At 42.3% G+C, this 26,567-nt stretch overlaps 1 protein-coding gene across 1 annotated transcript in view; it reads right to left on the bottom strand.

Moving 5' to 3' along the window:
* Positions 1 to 338: 338 nt before the first annotated feature.
* HACD1 (3-hydroxyacyl-CoA dehydratase 1) overlaps positions 339 to 26,567 on the bottom strand; it is a 69,288-nt gene continuing 43,059 nt past the window's right edge. Inside the window, exons 5-7 of the mRNA XM_077271817.1 lie at positions 15,176 to 15,297; positions 3,520 to 3,698; positions 339 to 766 (exon numbers count right to left, since the gene is read on the bottom strand). Of these exons, the coding sequence (XP_077127932.1) occupies positions 684 to 766; positions 3,520 to 3,698; positions 15,176 to 15,297 (384 nt within the window). The 3' untranslated portion in view covers positions 339 to 683. The remainder of the gene's footprint in view (positions 767 to 3,519; positions 3,699 to 15,175; positions 15,298 to 26,567) is intronic.

The raw sequence follows: 26,567 nt of genomic DNA on the forward strand, positions 1-26,567 counted from the left end.
GGTGGTTTTGTGAAACTGGAAAACTCCCTTAAGTACTGCCTCCAGAACCATCACAAGACAGACCAAAGCTATACTGAAAAGCCCACGTTTGCTTGGGATTTACATGAATTTGAGACTTTTATGAACTATGGTTATAGCTAGTACAAAGGTAACAGTGGCACCTGGGCTTTGGGACCAGATGGACCACATAAGTCATGGGGTAAAATAAATGGCACATGGTACAGTACATAAGGGGCCCGTGACAGATTTTGCACCTCTGTATGGATATATATGACATGTGGTGAGTGCACAGTAGAACTTACAAGACACAACTGTAGAAAATTCCTGGCTAAGGTGAATAAAGGGAGAAATTTCACTTTTTATATTTGCTGAGATGTGGTCAATACAGATATACAGTACAAAAATAAAGATTTGTTTCAAATCTTTGTTGCTTCACTTTTTTTGTGTTTTCTCTCTATAAAAAGGTCACAATGCACCTTGTATACTCATTGCAGCATGAGTCAGTGTCGGTCTCGATATGAACCAATAAAAAAGAAGAGTACAGGACAGAATGTGAGATCGGAAGACTGGAGTCGTACGAGGTTATCCAGGATCTTAAACCAACAGGTCCTTCGCCGCATGTTGACTCTGGAAAGCAACGACTGGTCGTGAGAAGAGAGTCCTGTAGATTGTGCTCTTGGGGATCAATCGTCCTTTTCAACAAAGACTTCTCCGTGCAGAACTTTTCTTCTTTGACGAAGCATGTGAAAATACAACTGGGGAAACACTGGAATGAAAAATTTAAAAAAAAAAAAGTAATTTTTTTTTTGTGTCGAAAATTGTGAAAAAAAAAAAAAGTGAGGCTATGCTAACATTCACAATCAGTTTTTATGGAACATCCCAGTACATATAAAATGAAAAACGAAGCAACTTTACAAAAGGTTTTCACTAGAAATGTTTTGCCTTCTTGTTTGTACAGCTCCTATGCAAACCTATGTGTCTCCATGGTAACAGACTACAAACAAGCCCTGTGTAGTCGCATGCCGCAATGATATTTCCTTCCATCTGTTTGCTACTATTTCCAAAAAATATATTCAGCAAGTATATGCAATGAAATGGGTTGTCTATGACTTTGATATTGATGGTCTATGCTTACAAAAAGTCATACATATATTAGATAGTAAGGGGTCCACAACCCAGTACCCACAAAGATCAGGTTATCCCCAATCGGGACTGAGCTGTGACTCCTTGTATAGAGCCGTAGTGTTCTGGCTCCTTATCTTTCATGCTGCCATGGATCTTGATGACATATGATTGATGCTGGATATCAGACCCTATACTTAGAATAGCTCATCAATATCTTATCCCTGAGCAACTCCATTAAATGAGAGAAGGAAGGTAGAATAGCTGTAGATAAAGATTATATAAGGTTTGTTTATAGTCTGTTACCATGGAGATAAATTGTTTTGCATTGGCGCTACAGGCCTCACTTATCAAAACTGACTAAAAGAAAACCTGTCATTGTCGCCCACAGCAACCAATCTGAGGTCCGCTTTCATTTTATTAAAAGCTCTGGAAAAATGAAAGCTGTCCTGTGATTGGTTACCATGGACAACAAAGACAGATTTTCTTTCAGGCAGTTTTAAAAATACAGTTTTTAAGGACGAGTTCAGACAGGCGTATTTCATGGGACCGGCCTGTTCAAAGGTCTCCCAATCCGAATTTACAGCCTCATGGACATGTATGAGGTTGAAAGTTCAGGTCGAAAAAAACGGCGGTCAGTCCGAGCATTGAAGTCTGTATACGGACCATGAAATGTGCCTGTATAAACCTGGACTAATGAAGACTATTGGAAAGAGTGGGTTGTTTTAAAACAATACAAAATTGGTTCTTAAGGCAGATATAACCTTTAACCCCTTAACGACCTGCGACGTAGATTTTTTTGTCAAAAGTTGCTGAGGGCTGTATGGAGCTGGCTCAAACGTGGCAGATGCCAACATGTCACATAGCAAGCATCTGTCTATAACAGCAGAGACTGGAATTAGCTCTGATCGCTGCTGTTAACTATTTACATGCTACTGTCAGGCACAAGCTCCCGTGGTCTCCCCGAGATCGTGTCACTGCCATCTCAGTCCCCCGGTGAGGTTGGGAAGATCTGCAATTACACTATATACTGCAGTACCACAATATTCAAGTGTGTAGTATAAGTTATCATTGTGATCACTGGTAACGGGGTCTAAAAAAATAGGTAAAAATTTAAAAACAAGTTTTGCAAATTAAAAATAAGTTCAAATCACCCTCCTTTTCCCATTCAAAAATAAAGAAATAAAAAATTGAAAAGAAAAATAAACATCTCGTTTGTCGTGTCCGATAAAGTCCGATCTATTAAAGTATAAAGATATTTAGTCTGTATGTTAGAAACAGGAAAAAAACAATTGAAACACCACAATTGCCATTTTTCGGTCACCGAAATAAAAAAAAAGATAAAAAGCAAAAATAAAGTCTTATGCGTCCCATAATCATATCAGTAGGAACATCAGTTCAGCGAGAAAAAAGGAAAATAAAAAAGTTACTGGTCCCTGAAAATGGCGACACCAACAAAACTTTTTTAAAGGTTCTGAAGTTTTTAATCGTGTAAAAAATATATAAAAAAAAGTATAAGTTTGGTATCGCCGTAATCGTACTCAGCTGGAGAATCATATTTCCATGTAAATTTTACAGCACAGTTAATGACGGGAAAAAAAAATAGTGGAATTGCGTATTTTTTCACCATTTAAACCCACTTGGAACTTTTTCCCTGTTTCTTAGGCTACGTTCACATTTGCGGTCAGCGCCGCAGCGTCGGGCGCCGCAGCGGCGCCGCATGCGTCATGCGCCCCTATACTTAACATGGGGGCGCATGGACATGCGTTGTGCTGCGTTTTGCGCCGCATGGCCGCAAGCGTTGGACGCAAGAAACGCTTCAAGTTGCATTTTTTTTGCGTCCAACTTGCGGGCAAAAACGACGCATGCGGCGCAAAACGCAGCGTTTTAGCGTGCGTTTTGCCGCGTTTTTGTTTGCGTTGTGCGCTGCGGCGCCGACGCTGCGGCGCACAACGCAAATGTGAACGTAGCCTTAGTACATTTTTTCAAAACTACAACTTGACCTGCAGAAAACAAGCCTTTATATGGCCGTCGATGGAAAAAAAAAAGTCACGTCTGTTGGAATGAAAACAAAAAACGAAAAAGTCAAAATGAAAGCTGGCTGCGTCATGAAGGGGTTAATGTGGCATCTCATAATCCAGGACGTCTCATCATCTGCCTTTCATTTCCGACATAGGACAGTGAGCCAGAGATAATTCCCAGTCCCAGGGACAAGCTGATCTCAGGGGTCCCAGCTGTTTTTTTCCCCTCTGCATTTAGCTGGCAGAGCGCAGCGTAAATTAAAATGAAGCATGTCCAAATGGCTGATAACATAAAGCAATAGCTGACTACCCTTAATTTAATTATACTTAAAAATCTCACATTTTTTAAGACAGGTCAGATTTTGGAGTGACTTACGTGGTACGTAAAAACACATGACGGCGATGAGAAAGTAGTAGTAGTCGAACGACACGTTGTACTTGTTTGGAAGCCGCAGCGAGTACATGGCCGTCTTCCGCACATACGGTAAAGCAGCATAAATCGTTAAGAGTTCACCAGCTACGCCGAGAGGATACAATACAATAAATAAATTATACCTGTGGTGGGAAAATGAAGCAGAGAAGACCATTAGAGCCGACTACATCCCACATAATAGTCATGAGAGCGCGCGCAGGACTCATGCAGAGTAATGCACAGGAAGCCATTCTTTTCCATTTCCATTAAAACATTGCACTTCAGTCAAAGCTGTTCATTGATTTTGCTTCAGATTCCATTTGTTCCATGGTCTCCTATTATAGTCATGGTGGGATTGTGACGGAAGAGCGATCACGCATCGTTAGTCTACGATGTACAACACATGTACCATGATGGTAACATTTGTAGTTTTCGCTTCGCAGCTTCCTAGAGACATCGGCGTCGGAAAAAAAACCGCTGCAGCTGTCAGTATTTGGGTGGAGAAAAGGGTCCATAAATACGGTGCCCTCGTCTCCATTTCCTGGCATATTTGTATAGTCACTTTTCCCAAAAATGTACAATCATACAATGTTAGAGTTTAAAGGGACCTCCAAGGTCATCGCATCCAACCCCCTGCTCAATGCAGGATTCACTAAACCATCTCAGACAGATGTCTGTCCAGCCTCTGTTTGAAGACTTCCATTGAAGGAGAACTCACCACCTCTCATGGCAGCCTGTTCCACTCATTGATCGCCCTCACTGTCAAAAAGTTTTTTCTAATATCTAATCTGTATCTTCTCCCTTTCAGTTTCATTCCATTCCATCACCCTGAGGCGGATGTTTGGGGTCAACGTCATCACTGGTTCTACCTTTCTGTGCAGGTCAGAAAGGAGTGGGGAATTCAGGTGCTGTGAGATCCTGAAGACACCAGGGGTTACGGCGGGGAAGGTGGACATATAGACAATGGTATGGTAATCGCTCTTGACAAGAGCCGGGGGTGCCGGGCATTAAAAGGGCAAATGCTCCCACTGCAAAGTGATAGTAACATCATTGTTGGCTCTACTATGTATCCTTCCTTACTCAATCATTTTAGCTCAAAATAACCCAAGATGCCTGACGCAAGATGAACATATACCAGAAAATTACCGCACACTCAGAATTGGTATGATGCAAAAAATTATAACATGAGTTTATTGTGATAACAAACAAGGTTGCCACCAAAAGGTACGTGTAAATAGAAACCCAACGTTTCGACCCTCCTGGGTCTTATTCATGGGGTTACTACAGAGATAAAGAAACAATATCAGATATAAACCTAGCAACATGAACAAAAGAAATGAATGATACATTGATACATAATAATAGTATATACATATAAACACCAATGGAAGAGAAAACAAATAATACATACACTATAGATGCACATAGCAGCCAGCGAAGTTTGTAGGCTACTGGTAAGGAGCAACAGTGCTCAAATGAGAAATGCTCGCGATTTTGATAATGAAAGGGTAGAGGATGTAAAAGGTATAGAAGGTAGCAGTGTTAGCCTAAGCTGATTACCTTGGTTCCTGATTAAATAAATAAGGGTACCGTCACACAGTACCATTTTAATCGCTACGACGGCACGATCCGTGACGTCGCAGCGATCGTATGATTATCGCTCCAGCGTCGTAGACTGCGGTCACACGTTGCAATCACGGCGCTGGAGCGATGCCGAAGTCCCCGGTAACCAGGGTAAACATCGGGTAACTAAGCGCAGGGCCGCGCTTAGTAACCCGATGTTTACCCTGGTTACCAGCGTAAACGTAAAAAAAACAAACAGTACATACTTACATTCCGGTGTCTGTCCCCGGCGTTCTGCTTCTCTCCACTGTGTAAGCGCCATAGCCGGAAAGCACAGCGGTGACGTCAGACGTCACCGCTGTGCTCGCTTTCCGGCTGGCAGACGCTCACACAGTGGAGAGAAGCTGAGACGCCGGGGACAGACACCGGAATGTAAGTATGTACTGTTTGGTTTTTTTACGTTTACGCTGGTAACCACGGTAAACATCGGGTTACTAAGCGCGGCCCTGCGCTTAGTTACCCGATGTTTACCCTGGTTACAAGCGAACACATCGCTGGATCGCTGTCACACACAACGATCCAGCGATGTCAGCGGGTGATCAAGCGACGAAAGAAAGTTCCATACGATCTGCTACGACGTACGATTCTCAGCAGGATCCCTGATCGCTGCTGCGTGTCAGACACTGCGATATCGTAACGATGTCGCTAGAACGTCACGAATCGTACCGTCGTAGCGATCAAAATGGTACTGTGTGACGGTACCCTAAAGGTGGCAGAGGTAGGGCAGGAGGCAGGATCCCTTTAGCAAATAGTCACTGTGGTGAAAGATAGCAAAGTTATATAGGGTAATAGTGGCGTTAGGATGAAGTGTATTGTATTGGGCTCACCGTCTTTCCACATGTACACGGTTATAAACATCAGAGTGTATATCCAGAAGGGCATAATATGGACCTGTATATAGCTGGGACCCTTGATGGAGTGTATTGTCCTGGGCTCCCTGTATTTACTTATGAAGACGGTTACAGGCATAGGAATGTATAGCCAAATGGGCGTCTAATGTATAGTGTTGGGACCCATAGCAGTATGAAACAGGGAGTCAGATTAAGGTAGTGTAATAAGTGGAGAGCAGCACTGAAATTAAATATAGGTGCCATAGTAGAGCAATAGATCGCTTATAATTACCTTAATAAAGCCTGAGTGATCCTTATGGACCACCAGAAGTTTTTACAAGAAAGGAAACGGCAAAAGTTTCAACGCGACAACGACGATTATACCCATAACAGGGTATACAAATGGAGTGATACTTCAGGGAACAATCCATAGCGTCGCCCGTACCAGCGCAAAACAGGTTCCTTCAGCACAGAGAGCGACTCATCTACAGGCTCCAACAGACCTCGTTTTTTACCGAAAGGCCACGGGAGGCTTCCAGCGTACCGACCGACAAGAAGATCGAGAAAGAATGACTACCCGTTCACAAGTAAGACACCTAATCTAGTAGTCAACATCTCGGGTTACACGCTCTCCTCTGCGGAACTAGACTTACTTCAAAAAGTACTATCATTTTGCCCTACTCCCAACTGGGACAGCTTCCAGCTGGAGAGGGATCTGCAACGTTTTTACCGTCTGGTGTGACTCAAGACTCACTTTGGGACTCTGGAAGGGTACTCCGAGAACAGAGTGTCTCCCCAGGGGGACGTCTCTGTTGCGGAGATCCCCCTCTCGTCACTGGGACTTAGGAACCCGAGTTCCTTTAGTCCGCCACAGACATTCCACGCTACTGAAACTTTTATTTCCTTTGTTGACAAAGATATTAAGGATTTGTCGCACCAATACCGTCTAGGCTTCTTCCCCACACATACTAACCTGACACTATCTGAAAAACAAGCACTCACGGCACTCCAGAATAACAAATCAATTATCATTAAGCCAGCGGACAAGGGAGGGGCCACGGTTATCATGGACCGTTCTGCATACTATAGTGAGATACTACGTCAACTGTCTGACAGTGACACATACGAGATTATTCCTAGAGACCCCAACTTGATATCCGCAGTAAAATCCAGTCAGTAGTTAATACATATACTGACAACGGCACGATTGACCAACAGACAGCAAAGTTCCTTTCCAACCCCCATCCAGTAACCTCTGTCTTTTACGTCCTCCCTAAAATCCACAAATCCCTAACCAACCCCCCAGGCTTTCCCATCGTGGCCTCCACGGATTCCATACTCTCGCCCCTCGGTCTTTCTAGGAAAGATTCTTACACCAATGGTTAGGACCACCAGATCATTTTTACTGGACACGGGACATTTCCTTAATCTAATCAGACAACGTAATACTGTACCACCAGAAAGCCTCCTGGTCACTATGGAAGTAAATAGCCTCTATACCTCCATCTCCCACGAGAAGGGGATCCTAGCATCCAAATCTCTATTGGAATCCTCTAACATGTCCTCTATTTCCATACATCTGTGTCTAGATCTGTTAAAACTAGTTCTATATGAGAATTTCTTTTTGTACGAGGACACTTATTACATCCAGCGGCAGGGGACCGCGATGGGCTCAAATGTCGCCCCTGGGTACGCTAATGCATTTATGAATGCATTTGAGGAGAATTTTGTTTACACGGATAGTAGATTCGAACAATACATTAGCGGCTACCACTGATACATAGATGATATTTTCTTCATCTGGACAGGACCCTCTGACTTACTACAAACTTTCCATCAATCTCTCAACTCGGTCTATCCTGAACTTCAGTTTACTATGCACCAGATCTCCTTTCTAGACACCCTGGTGTACAAAGATGACTTGGGCCATCTTTCTACTGACATTTATTCAAAACCTACAGACCATAACAGTCTTTTACACTACTCAAGCAGCCATCCCAAAACTACACGCAACAGTCTTCCCCACTCTCAATTCTCAAGAGTAGCCAAGATTGTCTCCGATCCTGCCATACTTCCCACGCGCCTTGATGATATGTCCTTAAAATTCAGGGAAAGAAATTATCCCCAACAACTACTTGACCGTGAGAAGTCACGGGCACTGGAACCTCAACCACCACTCTTGAAACGTACCAATAGGGAAAGGGTACCTTTTGTTCACACCTTTCACCCCTTTATGCCCAAGATTGAGTCTTATCAAGAAACACTGGCCATTACAGGCAAAAGCCTACCCTAAAATCCCAAGTTTTTCAGCGCCTGCTCTCATGTGTAATAGGAGAGTACCTAATCTTTGTTACTTCTTGACATCCCCTCACCTCTTGGATGTCTTCCATAGGCCCACCACGGAAATTGTGGTCCCCGCACCAAGCATACAACACCTCCCTAGGACCGCAATATCCCTCCCTCAGGCTTTCAAAAGGTAATTATATGCGACCTACTGCTCTACCATGGCACCTACATTTAACTTAAGTGCTGCTCTCCTGCTCTCTTACTTCTGAACATCCCCTCACCTCATGGATGTCTTCCATAGGCCCACTACTGAAATTGTGGCCCCCGCACCAAGCACACAACACCTTCCTAGGACCACTATATCCCTTCCTCAGGCTTTATTAAGGTAATTATAAGCGATCTATTGCTCTACTATGGCACCTATATTTAATTTCAGTGCTGCTCTCCACTTATTACACTACCTTAATCTGACTCCCTGTTTCATACTGCTATGGGTCCCAACACTATACATTAGACGCCCATTTGGCTATACATTCCTATGCCTGTAACCGTCTTCATAAGTAAATACAGGGAGCCCAGGACAATACACTCCATCAAGGGTCCCAGCTATATACAGGTCCATATTATGCCCTTCTGGATATACACTCTGATGTTTATAACCGTGTACATGTGGAAAGACGGTGAGCCCAATACAATACACTTCATCGTAACGCCGCTATTACCCTATATAACTTTGCTATCTTTCACCACAGTGACTATTTGCTAAAGGGATCCTGCCTCCTGCCCTACCTCTGCCACCTTTATTTATTTAATCAGGAACCAAGGTAATCAGCTTAGGCTAAGGGTACCGTCACACAGTGCAATTTTGATCGCTACGACGGCACGATTCGTGACGTTCTAGCGATATTGTTACGATATCGTTGTGTCTGACACGCTACTGCGATCCGGATCCCCGCTGAGAATCGTACGTCGTAGCAGATCGTTTGAAACTTTCTTTCGTCGTCTAGTGTCCCGCTGTGGCGGCATGATTGCATCGTGTGACACAGGTTGTATACGATGTGCGCACAGTAACCAACGGCTTCTACATCGCAAATACGTCATGAAATTATCGCTCCAGCGCCGTGTATTGCAACGTGTGACCGCAGTCTACGACGCTGGAGCGATAATTATACGACGCTGCAACGTCACGAATCGTGCCGTCGTAGCGATGAAAATGGCACTGTGTGACAGTACCCTAACACTGCTACCTTCTATACCTTCTACATCCTCTACCCTTTCATTATCAAAATCGCGAGCATTTCTCATTTGAGCACTGTTGCTCCTTACCAGTAGCCTACGACCTTCGCTGGCTGCTATGTGCATCTATAGTGTATGTATTATTTGTTTTCTCTTCCATTGGTGTTTATATGTATATACTATTATTATGTATCAATGTATCATTCATTTCTTTTGTTCATGTTGCTAGGTTTATATCTGATATTGTTTCTTTATCTCTGTAGTAACCCCATGAATAAGACCCAGGAGGGTCGAAACGTTGGGTTTCTATTTACACGTACCTTTTGGTGGCAACCTTGTTTGTTATCACAATAAACTCATGTTATAATTTTTTGCATCATACCAATTCTGAGTGTGCGGTAATTTTCTGGTATATGACTATTTGGACCACATGGTCTGTTTTACCAGCGCCTCCTCGTTTTCGACCTGAGTGCACACCATTACTCTCTTACATATGACGCAAGATGAACAACTTTGAAAAATAACCCACATCATTTTGTGATATTCAATAAGGAGTTATTTGAGCCATGTGTGCCTGTCAAGAGCTATTAAAAGAGTGTACCGAAATGAATATTGATTTTCATCCTAATTGTCTATTTAGTTTCATTTAATAGTTTTTCTAAAATGGTTTAATTAAAAAGTCCCTACTTTTCCTTCTCTAATCTAACTGCTTTATTTTTTTTTTTTTTACCTATTTCCGTTTTGAAGATTATTTGTTTGAGAATCTCCAGTGCATGCTAAGATACTCAAACTAGCTGTCATCAGGGGGCAGATGCTGCGGTCACTTCCACAGCCAGTGTTCCCTCCCAGAGATGAAGAATCATCAGTGACATCTGTTTTAGGGGTTGGGCTAGACACTGCTCTACTGAGAATGCACAGATTGTCAATTCCGATGGATGCTCAATATGAGTTCCTTCTTACTGTGCAGTATTCTTCTCAATGCACATTGACAGTGCGCTTCCTCTTTGGCACTAATTAGTGACAAGCCAGTAAGAAAGCGCACTGTCAGTTCACATTGTAAGGAGAGAACGCGATGAGCAGAGACCAGCCTCGCCCCCTTAAGTGACATCACTGAGTATATACTGGAATTAAAAAAGCAGAAATAGGTAAAACAAATGAAATAAAGCAGTTAGATTAGAGAGTAGTGATGAGCAAACCCGTGAATGTTCAGGTCCTGTAGGTCAGCTGAACAGTTCAAAAAAGTTCGGTTCAGGTACCAGAACAGTACCCAAACCCCACTGAGTTGAACGAGTACCCGAACCCCATTCAGATGAATGATGGGCCCGAATATCCATTGTTTGCCATGCTGACATCTGCATGACAGCGGGACAGACACTGCCTCTGATCGGGGATAAGATCATTACTGCCGGTTAGTGCACTGTGACTCCCACACTGTCAGATTACAGCGTGAGCTTGCAGCTGTGATCGGATGCAAAAAGTTTACCTCCTGTGACAGGCATCGGCTGATGGGAGAATTCATCAGCCGGCCCCTGCACTATAAATAAATAAATGTAAAAAAAACTTGGTGTGTTTTCCCCTCTATTATTGATAACCCACCACACAAAATTGACAGCTGCGGGTTGCAGCACTCAGCTGTCAGCTTTATCATGGCTGGTTATCAAGAACAGAGGGATCACCATGCCATTTTTAGAGGGCTCTTCCCACTTGCTCACAAAGATTAACTCCACTTACTACCGCCACAGAGCAAGTGGGAAGGGCCAGGCAAAGCACCAGAATTGGGGAGTTTAATATATGCGCCTTTTCTGGGGCAGCTGCAGGCTGCTATTTTTAGGCTGAGGGACCCAATATCCATGGTCCCTTACGAGCCTGAGAATACCAGTCTCCAGCTCTCTGCTTTAGCATGACTGGTTGTCAAAAATGGGGGGACCCCATGCCTTTTTTAAAATATTTATTTAAATAATTAAAAAAAAAAGTGTGGGGACTTCTCTATTCTTGATAACCAGCCATGATAAAACTGACAATTGAGGGTTGCAGACCACAGCTGTCAGTTTTGCCATGCTGGTTGTAAAAATAGAAGAGACCCCAAGTTGTTTTTTTTTTTAATTTAATTTATTTATAGCACAGGCGATGACTGATGAATACTCCCATCAGCCGGCGCCTGCCCTCACTGAAATTAGTGACAGCAGGCATAGACTGATGGGAGTAGTTTTCTCCCATCAGCCAACGCCTATGACCGGAGGTAAACTTTTTTAACGCCGGTCACAGCTGCTGGCTCACACTGTCATCTGACAGTGTGGGAGCCACAGTGCTCCGACAGGTGGTAATAATCTTACCACCGATCAGAGCCACCGATGTTTGTCACGCTGTCATGTACCCGATGCTCGGGGTGGCGAACCCAAACAATAACATGAACTTCCCAGAGAAGTCCGGGTTCGGGGTTCATGCCCGAACAGTAGGTGTTTGGTATGAACCCCGAACTTTACTGTTCAGGTTCACCCATCTCTATTAGAGACAGTAGAGTAGTGACTTTTTAATTAAACCATATTAGAAAAATTATTATACTATTAAAATAAATAGAGAGACATTAATGAAGAAAATAAATATGTAGTTTCGAACCACCCTTTTAATGCTCTGTGTGCCTCTGGAGTAAATTATGCTAAGTCTATTAGGAGTTATTTATGCTTATATGTATCTGTAAGGAGTTATTCATTTCATTCTATATGTGTCTATAAGGAGTTACTTCTGCTATATCTTTCTGTCATGAGTTATTTGTTCTATATGTCTCTGTCGGTATTTATTTTGTGTATGTCATTTATTATATATACTACTTGTGTCTAACAGGAGTTATTTATGCTATATGTGCCTCTCAGGATTAGTATTTATGCTATATTTCCATGTGTTAGAATGTATCCAATTTGTATAATGACAAATTGGAGTTTCTTGAAGAAATTTGTGAAAAGGTAAAGATATTGGAAAGAAATCAGTATTAGAAAATCGAATTTTAAAGTTTTTAGATCTATTTTAGCTCGAAGGGAAAATGTGTTCCGAGTGGACATACCCTTTAAAGAGAACGCAAGGGAACAAGAGACAAGAATCTGCAGAGCTTTGAGAAAAGTACCGGTTGGCAATTTTCACATAAAATCTATAATCATGTCAGTTCCAATCGTAACAGAACGAAGATGAAAACATTTCACTTTTCCTGCAGAGCCATTATGCCGACATGTCTCCGGCCCCCCGGTGGAGTGCGCTTTACCTCACAGTGAATGATAAGACAGATTTAGAATATAGGTCAGCATTTCTCAGCTTGCAGTTTGTTATTAGAGGAAGACGGAAATCTATCTCCTGAATCAGAGGCATCACTGTTGTTTGCACTCAGTTATAAAGGTTCTCTAATTCTTTCCTTAAAGGGGGAATTATCTAGCCATGGTCAATTTTTTTAAGCTCTTGGGTCCTGGTTTATAACACTTGCCTGTGCCACTACTTTCTATCTTTATGACTCGTAATTACCCCTTGTTATATGCAGTGACTGATAACACACATATCAAAAATGTCAGAAGAGGTGTTGATATAGGATTTTCAGAAGGGCCGGACTGCCCATCTGGAAATTCTTGCAAAGATGAGGTGGGCCGGTCCTCTTCAGTATCTACGTCCTCAGGCAGCCACCGGCTCCCTGCTCTGCTAGTCAGGCCGGCAGCTTGACAGAGACATTAGGCAGCACTATGACATCACACCAGGTGAGTATAATATTTTAGTATTTTTTAACTCCTTTTCTTGGCCTTTTGTTTTTTATGCTTCTGGATCTTTTTGAGACTTTTGAATCAAATTTTATTTGTGCCACATTAAATCTGCTTACCGATAAGAGCAAATCTTCCAAAAAAACAAATTTTGGGAGATTTGCTCATTGCTAGAGACTATAGGATTATTTGGTAACTTTGTAAATTTTACATCTATACCATAACCCACAATAGCATGAACATATTTGCCAGGGCTGAATTTCAGTCCCATTCCTGCATTGGTTGCTGTCACGCCCGCGATCTGGTGCCTCCTATGCTACAATTTAAAGAAATCATGAGTACAGGCCACCTCTCTCAGATTGTCCAGGTGGCTCCAGAAAAAGAAGGTAGATCTTCCAACCTCCTGGAGGAGCTCTGCCAGGAGGGTTCAGGAGCCAGGGAAGACAAGGAGAGCATGGCCATATTTACGTATTGCCACCGCTTTAACCTCCCATACCTAAAATGTGACAGATTTTGTCCGAATAATTGCAATGTTGGTGATTATTGGTGATTTTTTTCAGCTCATTTGCATGCAGCAATTAACTTTAAATTTGATTAGAATAAATTGGATATTTATTATGATCCCACACCCTTTGGAACTGCAGAAAAATGCTGAGAGGAGGTCCAGAATCCGGCCAAAGCCTCAGACCTTGTGATTATTGATCTGTGTTGTATTGATCTATGAGTCCATTCTATTCTTTATATTTCTACAGTTTTATCATTTTGAATTCTGATCACCAAAGCAGAGGACATTTGATCTCAGTTCAGCTTCTCCATATTAAAATGGACGTCATAAGTGACCAGTGTTCGCTTTTAGTTTATTCCCACTGTTCTACTGAATATTCCATTTTTTTATAATGATCCACAATGTTCCAGCGATATTGGCTTTTTTTATTTAGTGCTTATTTTTATGTTTTTTTTTCAAGGGGCGTGGCTCACAGGGTAATAATACAAAGCTGCCTAAAGACACGCCCCTGAGGATCCTGTGAGCTACATCCTCTTGTAAAGACTTTAAAAATTAGCACTACATTAAAAGGGACGTATCTCTGGAACCACAAGGAGGAAAAAAAAAAAAAAAGAAGTAAAGCAGCATATACAGGGAAGCAGTGAGAAGTAACTAAAAGCAAGAAATGGCCTCTTTTGCCCCGGTGACAATTCCTCTTTAACGCTATTATACATTTTTATTTTGTGTGACGAACAAATTCCAAAGTTTCCTCTAAGCATAATTTTTTCTTCAACAATAGATTTTTACTACACATAATTTTAATCATGCACAGAGACCATTCACTGACGCCATCTGTGTTCTGTCAGTGATTTTCAAGAACCCATAAACTTGTATAGGTCATTTTAATATGTCACTTGGATCAAAAACTGAACATGTCTCACGGTCCGCAAAAAAAAAAGAAGAAAACACGGACATATGAACTGCACCATTCTCTATCCAATAAAAACAAGGATAGAACACACATGAAAAACAGTCTGAATGTTGCCTAAAAATCTTAATTATCTTCCCATAGGCTTCTCTACAGGAAAAAAATAAATAAAAAATTAAAAAAAAAAACAGGAAAATCATGATGTTCTTTACAAGTCACAAAAGTCTTATACAAAATCTAACAAAAAAAAACACACAGAAAAAAAAGCGTTAGAGGGAACACGGCATAATTGATTTATAAATAGAGGGAAGTGCAATCTGGTGCAGTGAAGAATAATGTGACAATATGTCAGTAGATAAACGTGTGATTCCTTCAATCTGTCCCGTTCTCAAAAGATGACATTAAGAGTCTGCGAACAGAACCATCCGAGCCCAAGGCCATCTGTGAGCACACAGAACCAAGCCATGCAGAAAATGTCGGCACCGAGCGCGCTGCCCACCTGGCCCATTTAATGAAGTACGGCAAGTGATGGAGAAGGTTAAACGTGTAGTAGGAATATCGAGTGATCTCAGTCACAGTCCACACCACCAGGAAGAGAAGGACGCTCTCCTCATTCTGGATCTAGAAAAAAAACATAAAAAATATAAAAGGCATCGGCTACACCAGATAGTAAAATATCAGTCACATGTAAGTCACAGATACATCACATTAAAGTGCGCACAGTCTAAGATTAAAGTTGACTGAAAGGGTTATCCAGAGGGAAGAAAAATTCAAAAGGGCTCAGATGGGTTGAAAAAAAATAAAATAAAAAAAAAAAAATGTTAAAAAACGATTTCTGAAAAATCGGTCCGATCCTAACCTGTTCTACACCTTTTACAAGATTCTTTTCAGTGTACTTTTTTCCTATGGAGCTTTGCCAATAAGACTGCATACATACAGTAACTTTTTTTCTCAGTACAGCTGATACTTCCCCCAAAAAAATTTAAAAAAAAAAGGTACAAAAATGAGTCTTTAAAACAAAACATTTTTTTTTATATATTTTGTAATATTTTAGACTTTTTATTGCATTTTGAAGTTTTAATAAAAAAAATGAAAAAGTTTATAGGAAAATATGAAATGAAATATTATTATTAAAAAATAAATAAAAAAACACGCTAACACTAAAAATACAACCAAAATACACCATTGCCACTCTTTCCATCACTGCCACAACCGCTGCACATTATTTCACTCACTGAACCTGCACTGCTTCACTATTATCACCATTTAATAATCATAATGTGCAAAAATAGGAGATAGCTAGATAGATAGATATGGGCAGGGTCAGACTGGACAGCGGATACTGGTGCATTCACTGATGGGCCTTGGTTCCCTTGTCGGCCCCTGAGCAGTAAGTAGAGGGGGCCCACTGGTTTCAATTGAATGTGCGCCTGAGGGCACACATTCAATTAACATGTATTGCCCCGCCACAATAGAGAGCGGCTGCTTGAGTGCGCTCTTCTGTGGATGTGGATGTTGGAGCCAGTCCAAGAGATATAGGGGCAAGCCAGGCCAAGGGACATAATGGGGGTCCAGCCAGGCCAAGGGACATAATGATGAGGGCAGCCAGGCCAAAGGACATGATGGGGGGCTAGCCAGGCCAAGGGACATAATGGGGGGCAGCAAGGCCAAGGGACATGATGGGGGTCCAGACAGGCCAAGGGACATAATGGGGGGCTAGTCAGGCCAAGGGACATGATGGGGGTCCAGCCAGGCCAAGGGACATAATGGGGGGCTAGTCAGGCCAAGGGACATGATGGGGGTCTAGCCAGGCCAAGGGACATAATGGGGGACCTGTTGTGAATTCCGTTCTGGAGCTCCCTCCTGTGGTTGCTAATGGTATTTTTGTGAGTTCTGCCCTTGGGCTCCCTCTGGTGGTTTCGAGTGGTACTGCTGCTCCTTTAGGTAGAAGTAGCAGCTGCCTTCACTAATCGCCTTGCCTGGGTTTGTTATTTAAACCTGCTCTGGGCTTTAGTTCATGCCAGCTGTCAATGTTTCAAGATTGGATTTAGTCTTCTCCTTGGATATTTCTCATGGCCTGTTCATTTCAGCAAAAGATAAGTTCTTGCTAGTTCTTGTTAGTCCATTTGCTTGGACCTTATTTCTCAGTTTTTGTTAGGTCTTTTTGTCCAGCTTGTCATTATGATATATTCAGGCTAGCTGGAAGCTCTGGGGAAGCAGATTTGCCCCTCCACACCGTGAGTCGGTGTGGAGATCATTTTTTGTGAACTCTGCGTGGATTTTTAGTTTTGAATTCTGACCGCACAGTATCCTTTCCTATTTCTGTCTATTTTGATTAGTATTTGGCCTCCTTTGCTAAAATCTGTTTTCATCTCTGTGTATGTTATTTCCCCCTCCACTCACAGTCAATATTTGTGGGGGGCTATCTTTCCTTTTGGGAATTTCTCTGAGGCAAGATAGTTTTCTATTTCCATCTTTGGGGGTAGTTAGTTCTTAGGCCGTGACGAGGCATCTAGGGAGAGACAGGAACGTCCCATGGCTATTTTTAGTGTTGGCGTTAGGAGTAGGGTTTGCAGTCAGAAAAGTTACCACCTCCTCAGAGCTTGTCCATGTGTCCTTTTAACCACCAGGTCATTTCAGTGTTGTTCCCTAACCACCAGGTCATAACAGTACAGCTGGCCCACATTGTGTTAAATGCATCTCAAAAGAGGGAAAAGAAAGTTCTGAGTCATTTATTTTTCCTTTGTAGCTTGTTTTGTCTTTTTTTTCCCCTTAATCTCTGGGTGGTTCAGGATTCTGGTGCTTATATGGAGGTTCAGGGTCTGTCCTTGCGTGTGGATCAACTCGCTGCAAGGGTACAGAGTATCCAAGATTATGTTGTCCAGACTCCAGTTTTAGAGCCTAGAATTCCTATTCCTGATTTGTTTTCTGGGGATAGATCTAAATTTTTGAACTTTAAAAATAATTGCAGATTGTTTTTTGCTCTGAGACCCCGTTCCTCTGGTGACCCCATTCAGCAGGTGAAGATTGTTATTTCTTTGCTGAGTGGCGACCCGCAGGACTGGTAATTCTCCCTTGAGCCAGGAAATCCTGCATTGCTCAATATTGACGCATTTTTTCAAGCGCTCGGATTGCTGTATGACGAGCCTAATTCTGTGGATCAGGCAGAAAAAACTTTGCTGGCTCTGTGTCAGGGTCAGGAAGCAGCAGAAGTATACTGCCAGAAATTTAGAAAGTGGTCTGTGCTCACAAAATGGAATGAGTATGCCCTGGCTACGATTTTCAGAAAGGGTCTTTCTGAAGCCCTTAAAGATGTTATGGTGGTTTCCCACGCCTGCTGGTCTGAATGAATCAATGTCTTTGGCCATTCAGATTGATCGGCGCCTGCGCGAGCGCAAGGTCATGCACCATATGGCAGTGTCCTCTGAGCAGAATCCTGAGCCTATGCAATGTGATAGGATTTTGACTAGAGCAGAAAGGCAGAAATTCAGACGTCAGAATGGCCTGTGTTTTTTCTGTGGTGATTCTGCTCATGCTATTTCTGATTGCCTTAAGCGTACTAAGAGGGTCCCTGGGGCTGTTACCATTAGTACTGTACAGCCTAAATTTCTTTTGTCTGTTACCCTGATTTGCTCATTGTCGTCCTTTTCTGTTATGGCATTTGTGGATTCTGGCGCTGCCCTGAACTTAATGGACTTAGAATTTGCCAAGCGCTGTGGTTTTTCCTTGGAGCCTTTGCAGAGCCCTATTCCCTTAAGGGGGATTGATGCTACGCCATTGGCCAAGAATAAACCTCAGTACTGGACACAGTTAACCATGTACATGGCTCCAGCACATCAGGAAAATATTCGCTTTTTGGTGTTGCATAATTTGCATGATGTTGTTGTGCTGGGTTTTCCATGGTTACAGGTACATAATCCAGTGCTGGATTGGAGATCTATTTCTGTAACTGGCTGGGGTTGTCAAGGGATACATAGTGATATTCCTTTGATGTCAATTTCCTTGTCCCCTTCTTCTGAAGTTCCTGAGTTTTTGTCGGATTTCCAGGATGTATTTGATGAGCCCAAGTCCAGTTCCCTGCCTCCTCATAGGGACTGTGATTGTGCCATTAATTTGATTCCTGGCTGTAAGTTCCCTAAGGGCCGACTTTTCAATCTGTCTGTGCCAGAGCATGCCGCTATGCGGAGTTATGTAAAGGAGTCCTTGGAAAGGGGCATATTCGCCCGTCTTCGTCACCGTTGGGAGCGGGATTCTTTTTTGTTGCTAAGAAGGACGGCTCCTTGAGACCCTGTATAGATTATCGCCTTCTCAATAAGATCACGGTCAAATTCCAGTACCCTTTACCTTTACTTTCTGATTTGTTTGCTCGGATTAAGGGTGCTAGTTGGTTTACTAAGATCGACCTTCGAGGGGCGTATAATCTTGTGCGTATTAAACAAGGTGATGAATGGAAAACAGCATTTAATACGCCCGAAGGCCATTTTGAATACCTTGTGATGCCATTCGGGCTCTCTAATGCTCCATCAGTATTTCAGTCCTTTATGCATGATATCTTCCGGAATTATCTGGATAAATTCATGATTGTATATTTGGATGATATTTTAGTTTTTTCTGATGATTGGGAGTCTCATGTGAAGCAGGTTAGGATGGTATTTCAGGTCCTTCGTGCTAATGCGTTGTTTGTGAAGGGGTCTAAGTGCCTCTTTGGAGTTCAGAAGGTTTCTTTTTTAGGTTTCATTTTTTCTCCCTCGGCTATTGAAATGGACCCTGTTAAAGTCCAGGCCATTCATGATTGGACTCAACCCACATCTGTAAAGAGCCTTCAGAAATTTTTGGGCTTTGCTAATTTTTATCGCCGCTTTATTGCTAATTTTTCTAGTGTGGTGAAACCTCTGACCGATTTGACGAAGAAAGGCGCTGATGTGATGAATTGGTCCTCTGCGGCTGTTGAGGCCTTTCAGGAGCTTAAACGTCGTTTTACTTCTGCCCCTGTGTTGCGTCAGCCAGATGTTTCTCTCCCTTTTCAGGTTGAGGTTGACGCTTCTGAGATTGGGGCAGGGGCCGTTTTGTCTCAGAGAAGTTCTGATGGCTCTTTGATGAAACCGTGTGCTTTCTTCTCCAGAAAGTTTTCGCCTGCTGAGCGTAATTATGATGTCGGCAATTGGGAGTTGTTGGCTATGAAGTGGGCATTTGAGGAGTGGCGACATTCGCTTGAGGGGGCCAAGCATCGCGTGGTGGTCTTGACTGATCATAAGAATCTGATTTACCTCGAGTCTGCTAAGCGATTGAATCCTAGACAAGCTCGGTGGTCTCTGTTTTTCTCCCGTTTTGATTTTGTGGTCTCGTATCTTCCGGGATCTAAGAATGTGAAGGCTGATGCCCTTTCTAGGAGTTTTTTGCCTGATTCTCCGGGAGTTCTTGAGCCGGTTGGGATTCTCAAGGAGGGGGTGATTCTTTCTGCCATCTCCCCTGATTTGCGGCGGGTACTTCAGGAGTTTCAGGCTGATAAACCTGACCGCTGTCCAGTGGGGAAACTGTTTGTTCCTGATAGATGGACAAGCAGGGTGATTTCTGAGGTTCATTGTTCGGTATTGGCTGGTCATCCTGGGATTTTTGGTACCAGAGATTTGGTGGCCAGGTCCTTTTGGTGGCCTTCCTTGGATGTGCGTTCGTTTGTGCAGTCCTGTAGGACTTGTGCTCGGGCTAAGCCTTGCTATTCCCGTTCTAGTGGGTTGCTTTTGTCTTTGCCTATTCCTGAGAGGCCCTGGACGCATATTTCCATGGATTTTATTTCTGATCTTCCTGTTTCTCAGAAGATGTCTGTCATCTGGGTGGTTTGTGACCGGTTTTCTAAGATGGTCCATTTGGTACCTTTGCCTAAGTTGCCTTCTTCCTCTGATTTGGCTCCATTATTTTTTTAGCATGTGGTTCGTTTGCATGGTATTTAGATTAGTATTTGGCCTCCTTTGCTAAAATCTGTTTTCATCTCTGTGTATGTTATTTCCCCCTCCACTCACAGTCAATATATGTGGGGGGCTATTTTTCCTTTTGGGAATTTCTCTGAGGCAAGATAGTTTTCTATTTCCATCTTTAGGGGTAGTTAGTTCTTAGGCTGTGACGAGGCATCTAGGGAGAGACAGGAACGTCCCATGGCTATTTCTAGTGTTGGCGTTAGGAGTAGGGTTTGCGGTCAGAAAAGTTACCACCTCCTCAGAGCTTGTCCATGTGTCCTTTTAACCACCAGGTCATTTCAGTGTTGTTCCCTAACCACCAGGTCATAACAGGGGCCAGCCAGGCCAAGGAACATAATGGGGGGCCAGCCAGGCCAAGGGACATAATGGGGGGCCAGCCAGGCCAAGGGACATAAGGGGGGCCAGACTGGCTAAGAGGCATAAGGGGGGCAGCCAGGCCAAGGCAAATAAGGGCCCAAGATTGGGCACATTATTAAATAAAGGCCAGGATGAGGGACTTAATAACTGTATGGGGGCCAGAATGTGGAACATACATTATTAGTTTATGGTGGCAAGTGGCGGACATAATTACTGTAAGGGGCAATTATTGGGCATTATTACTGCTGCAACATAATTTGCATTTTAGGAGACTGTTTTCAATGGGGGGGGGAAGGGGGGTCCTGTTACTGTGCAGGGCAGAACTATGTCGCATTTTTTCTTCATCTTGCATAGTGTAGAAGTCGGGGAAAAAAGTGGGGAATGTGCTCTACAAGAGATTAGCTATAAATGACTTATTCTCTGCAGAGACAAGTCCTGGCAGGAAGAAATGATAGCGTACGGTGCCAGATAAAGAATAAAAGCGAAAATGAAGGACTTCACCTTTAGACATCACTTATGAGTCACTATATCACATGTGCACGCACACTTTACACTATATACAGAGCTGCTGTGATCACTGCATTACCTGTACACTATATACGGAACTCCTGTGTATAATGCCAATGATGATCACTATATTTCCTGTACATTATTTGTTATATATAGAACCCCTCTGTATAATGTCACCGGTGATCACTGTATTACCTGTACACTATACACTATATACAACGCTCCTGTGTATAATGTCATTGGTGAGCCCTGTGTTACCTGTAAACTGACACTATATACAGAGCTCCTGTGTATAATGTCACTGGTGATCACTGTATTATTTTTACACTAACACTATATACAGAGCTCCTGTGTATAATGTCACCAGTGATCACTGTATTACCTGTACACTGTACACTATATACAGAGCTCCTGTGTATAATGTCACTGGTGATCACTGTATTATCTGTACACTGACACAGTATACAGATCTCCTGTGTATAATGTCACCAGTGATCACTGTATTACCTGTAAACTGACACTATATACAGAGCTCCTGTGTATAATGTCACTGGTGATCACTGTATTACCTGTACACTGACACTGTATACAGAGCTCCTGTGTATAATGTCACCAGTGATCACTGTATTACCTGTACACTATATACAGAGCTCTTGTGTATAATGTCACTAGTGAGCCACTGTATTACCTGTACACTGACACTATACTCTATACTATTGTATATGCAGATCTCATGTGTACAATGTCACTGGTAGTAATAAGTGTTGTTAGTATTGTGGTTTTTATTCATGATCAGTATTGCAATATTTGGTCACTATGTGGTGGTAATATGTGATCTGGTCATGGTGTGGTGGTATTTCTCCCTTGTATATAGTATTATTCGGTCACTATGTGGTGGTAATACATAGTATGGTCACAGTATAGCAGTATTTATCCCTTACATATGGTATTATTCGGTCACTATATGGTAGTAATATGTGGTCTGGTCATGGTGTTTCTGTATTTCTCCCTTGTAAGAAGTTTTATTCAGTTACTATGTGGTCTGGTTATTGTACGGCAGTATTTCTCCTTGTATGTGGCATTATTGTAACTGGGAGCTGCCTGTCTTTTACAGTTGATGCTCCACTATAACAGGGATAACGCCTTGCAGATATTTGCATATAACTGTAGGGTGGGCCTCTAGAGTCAATTCCCCTTGTGGGCCTTAGCCACCCCAGTCTGACCCTGAATAGATCGATCGATCGATAGATAGTGGATAGATAGATAGATAGTGGATAGATTTGGCAGAGCTTAGACCTGATCCAAAGCCTAATCTGGCATTTGTGTGACAATGCTGACATCTAATGGTAAGATATTAATATTGTAGCATCGCATGCTGTTTGAGGACAGGTTTTTTTGCACCCTGTTCTCACCTCCAGTGCTGTTCCAGCAATGTTGACGCCAGGTCACCGATGACCTTGCCTTGTGAGCCCAGCAGCCAATCAGCAGCTGCTATCCGGCATCTGGAGGAAATGAGAAAGAAGCTCTGACTTCTTCAGGATATCAGTTTCATCCAAAGGAAATAAGAATGGGACGGCCCGTTAGCGGCAGCTTATTGGCTAAAAGGCTCATGTGGCATAATAACGGAACGGTGCCGACATCAGAGGTGAATGTAGATGGTTTTTATTGTACATGGGGGAATACAGTATTTGAGAAGCAGTTGTTTGAGGAGCAGACAGAGCCTTTAGGTAGACATTGTTGCTGGGTTGCCCTCCTCATTAGACCGTTCACTGCCTAATTTAAAATGAGTGCTTCCTCCAATTGCCGGCACTCCACTGGTTCTGGAACAGTTTTTCCGTTTCTTCTGTGCCCCTCCGTTCCAAAGCTATCACCTGGCCCATTCCTGGTGATAATGGTGGAACATTTTCTTTTCCAGTTTTTTATGGAACTGGTCTTTAAATTTGGGGTCATTTTTTAATTTTTTTTCATTGCTGATTTCCAGTTGCTACGACTGTTTTTACTTTAGTTTTTCCATAAGTGGTATGAGGGCTTGTTATTTGCGAAATAAGTCGTAGTTTTTATCGGCATTACTGTAAAGTACATTTAACCCATCCATTAACGTTAGTTTTTTTTTTAAAGGCAATGGTTGTAGAACTCGGCAATGTCGCCAATTTGTTCCCTTTTTTAATGCCCTCCGCTGTGACATATACTGTAAATAACATGTATAATAACAAGTTCCAATTCAGTAGGAGGGGCGTATTGTGCACCAGTCTTAATAAGGGACGTGAAGGAATAAGATGGCCACATTCATTAAGATGCCCCCGCCACTTAATGAATTTACTAATCTTATCTGTGGCGTTCGCCTCGCAAGAAATTGTACTCCAGAAAGAGGCTGTACCATATATTTTTTTTTATTTTACTATTTTTATTTAAATAAAATATTAATAATTGTTGGGATTGCGTCTTTTCTTCTTTTTCTTTAAACTTTATTAATTTTATCCCCCCCCCCCCAATATGATACTAGAAGCTGGAAAATAATGCCTTATAGGTATACACCTATAGTCCATAGTTAAACATCGAGATCCTGTGATCACGGAGACGAGTAGTGTTAGGCTAAAACAGGGCGCCCCATCTGTCTGTCAAACTGTTTAGATGCTAAAGTTGATATTCACATCTGCATCTAATGGGTTAAATGTACAATATTATTAATATTATTTATTTATATAGCACCATTGATTCCATGGTGCTGTTCCTGAGAAGGGGTTACATCAAAATACAAACATCACTTACAGTAGACAAACTAACAATGACAGAACTGATGCAGAGGGAAGAGGACCCTGCCCTGGCTCCGGTGGTGTTGAGGTGGCCGCCTGGTTTTTGCAGGTTGCAAACTTTCCAGAAGAGGTAGGTTTTCAGGTTTCCTCTGAAGGATCTGAATGTGGGAAGTTTTGGAGGCGGTTGGGTGAGGAGTGAATAACTGTGGAGGAGAGAAGGAGGTCTTGGGAGGACCGGAGATTACGTGAGGGAAGATATTGGGAGATTAGTTTGGAGATGCACGGAGGAGACAGGTTATGGATGGCTTTGTAGGTCAGTATTAGTTGTTTGAACTGAATACGCTGAGGGAATGGGAGTCAGTGAAGAGATTGGCAAAGGGGAGAAGCAGGAGAGTAGCGACGAGAGAGATGAACTAGCAAAGTTAAGGACAGACTGGAGTGGTGCGAGAGTGTTAGCAGGGAGGCCACAGAGGAGGATGTTGTAGTAGTCGAGGCGGGAGATGATGAGGGCATGCACAAGCATTTTGGGAGCGTGAGGGTTGAGGAAAGGATGGATTCTGGAAATATTTTTGAGCTGGAGGAGACAGGAGGTGGCGAGAGCTTGGATGCAGTTTGAAGAACAGGTCAGAGTCAATGGTTACTTCGAGGCAGTGGATTTCCAGTACAGGGAAAAGTGTGACGTCATTTATTGACATAGATAGATCAGGTAAGGAAGATATGTGAGATGGAGGAAAGATAATGAGTTCAGATTTGTCCACATTGAGCTTGAGGAAGCGAGAAGAGGAGGATATGGCTGATAGACATTCCTGGAGAGGTGATGTCTGGGCCAGAGAGGTAGATCTGAGTGCCATCAGCGTACAAATTGTACTGATGAGAGTCCTCAGTAGTTGATATCCTTTAATGGCTAACTGAAAAGATGGTAACAAATTGCAAGCTTTCGAGACTACACAGGTCTCTTCATAAGGCATAGACTAATAGAAATTCTGGAGACTTACATCTTTATGCACAAGACATCACAGAAAAAAAAAACAGAAAAAAACATGAATAAGACAGGTGACATGAAGCAGAATTACCATGAGTAATAAACAGTTATGTCCATAAATATTGGACCAGTTTTTAGATAAGGAATGTTTTATTGTCCTCTGATTGGGGTCTGGTTCTGTTGTGATGACCCCACATGGTCTGAGGGGCAAACTCCTTAGTTCCTTAGTTGATGTAAAAAGACATAAATCCATGCGACACATTCATTCCTGCACTGAGACTGTCAAAGGTCATTATCAGTTTATATTCCCATAGTCTTCTGTCTTTTTGCGATTTGAAGTTACCTTTTAATACAAGTAATTTCATGTCCATAATGTTATGATCCGGGAGACAGAAATGTATTGCCACAGGTAGATCCATTATTTTTTCTCTTACTGTGTGGCGGTGAGAATTTATCCTTGTTCTCAGTTTCTGCCCTGTCTCCCCCACATACAGACCCCCAGTTGGACATTTAGTACAAATGATTAGGTACACCACATTAAAAGGTATCAACTACTGAGGACTCTCAATTCTAAATATTTTTCTATCCACTGGCTAACACGGTACCAAGATATATATCTTTCCTGTATCAGATTGTACTGAAAACCATAACCATATGCATATAGCATCTGCTGCTGATGGCACAGGCTCCCCACTTGTAACACATATGTACGTCACAAATATAATGTGCGTTTTCTGAAGTGGGCTCAGGAGCTCAAGATGGGTGCAGCAACCGGAGCTAGTTTTTGTTGCTGTTGTTTAACCCCCCAAATTATGCTGTCAATGTTTCTGACAATAGCACTTAAGGCACGTGATCCTGTCAGAGCTTCTATTCGAGCTCCCACTGGCCCCTGTGATTTTTGCTGCAGTACATAAGTTCAATCCTATAATATTGCAGTACATAGTACAAGCAATTAAACGATTCCAGACTTAAGTCCCCTATGGGGACTAATATAAAGAGTGTAAAGTAAAAAAAAAACACCATAAAAATTAAAGAAATTATTATTATTATTTCTTAACTAAACATGTGCGCTAATTCTTCATCTGCAAAATTCCAATCATATTATAAAATTATAAATTTATTTATAATAAACTACATAAAGCAAAAATATACAAATTTGCAATCTCTGACCTGAAGAATTATATTGCAAGGTTATTTGTATTGCAAAATGAATGGCGTAAAAACTAATCCCCCCCATATTTGGTGATGTGGACAGAAAAATAAAAAAAAGTTATGGCTCTTATGGAACAGAAAAATGAAAAATCGCCTTCTCATGAA

Source organism: Ranitomeya variabilis, chromosome 6, assembly GCF_051348905.1.
Source record: "Ranitomeya variabilis isolate aRanVar5 chromosome 6, aRanVar5.hap1, whole genome shotgun sequence".
Lineage (NCBI taxonomy): Eukaryota > Metazoa > Chordata > Amphibia > Anura > Dendrobatidae > Ranitomeya > Ranitomeya variabilis.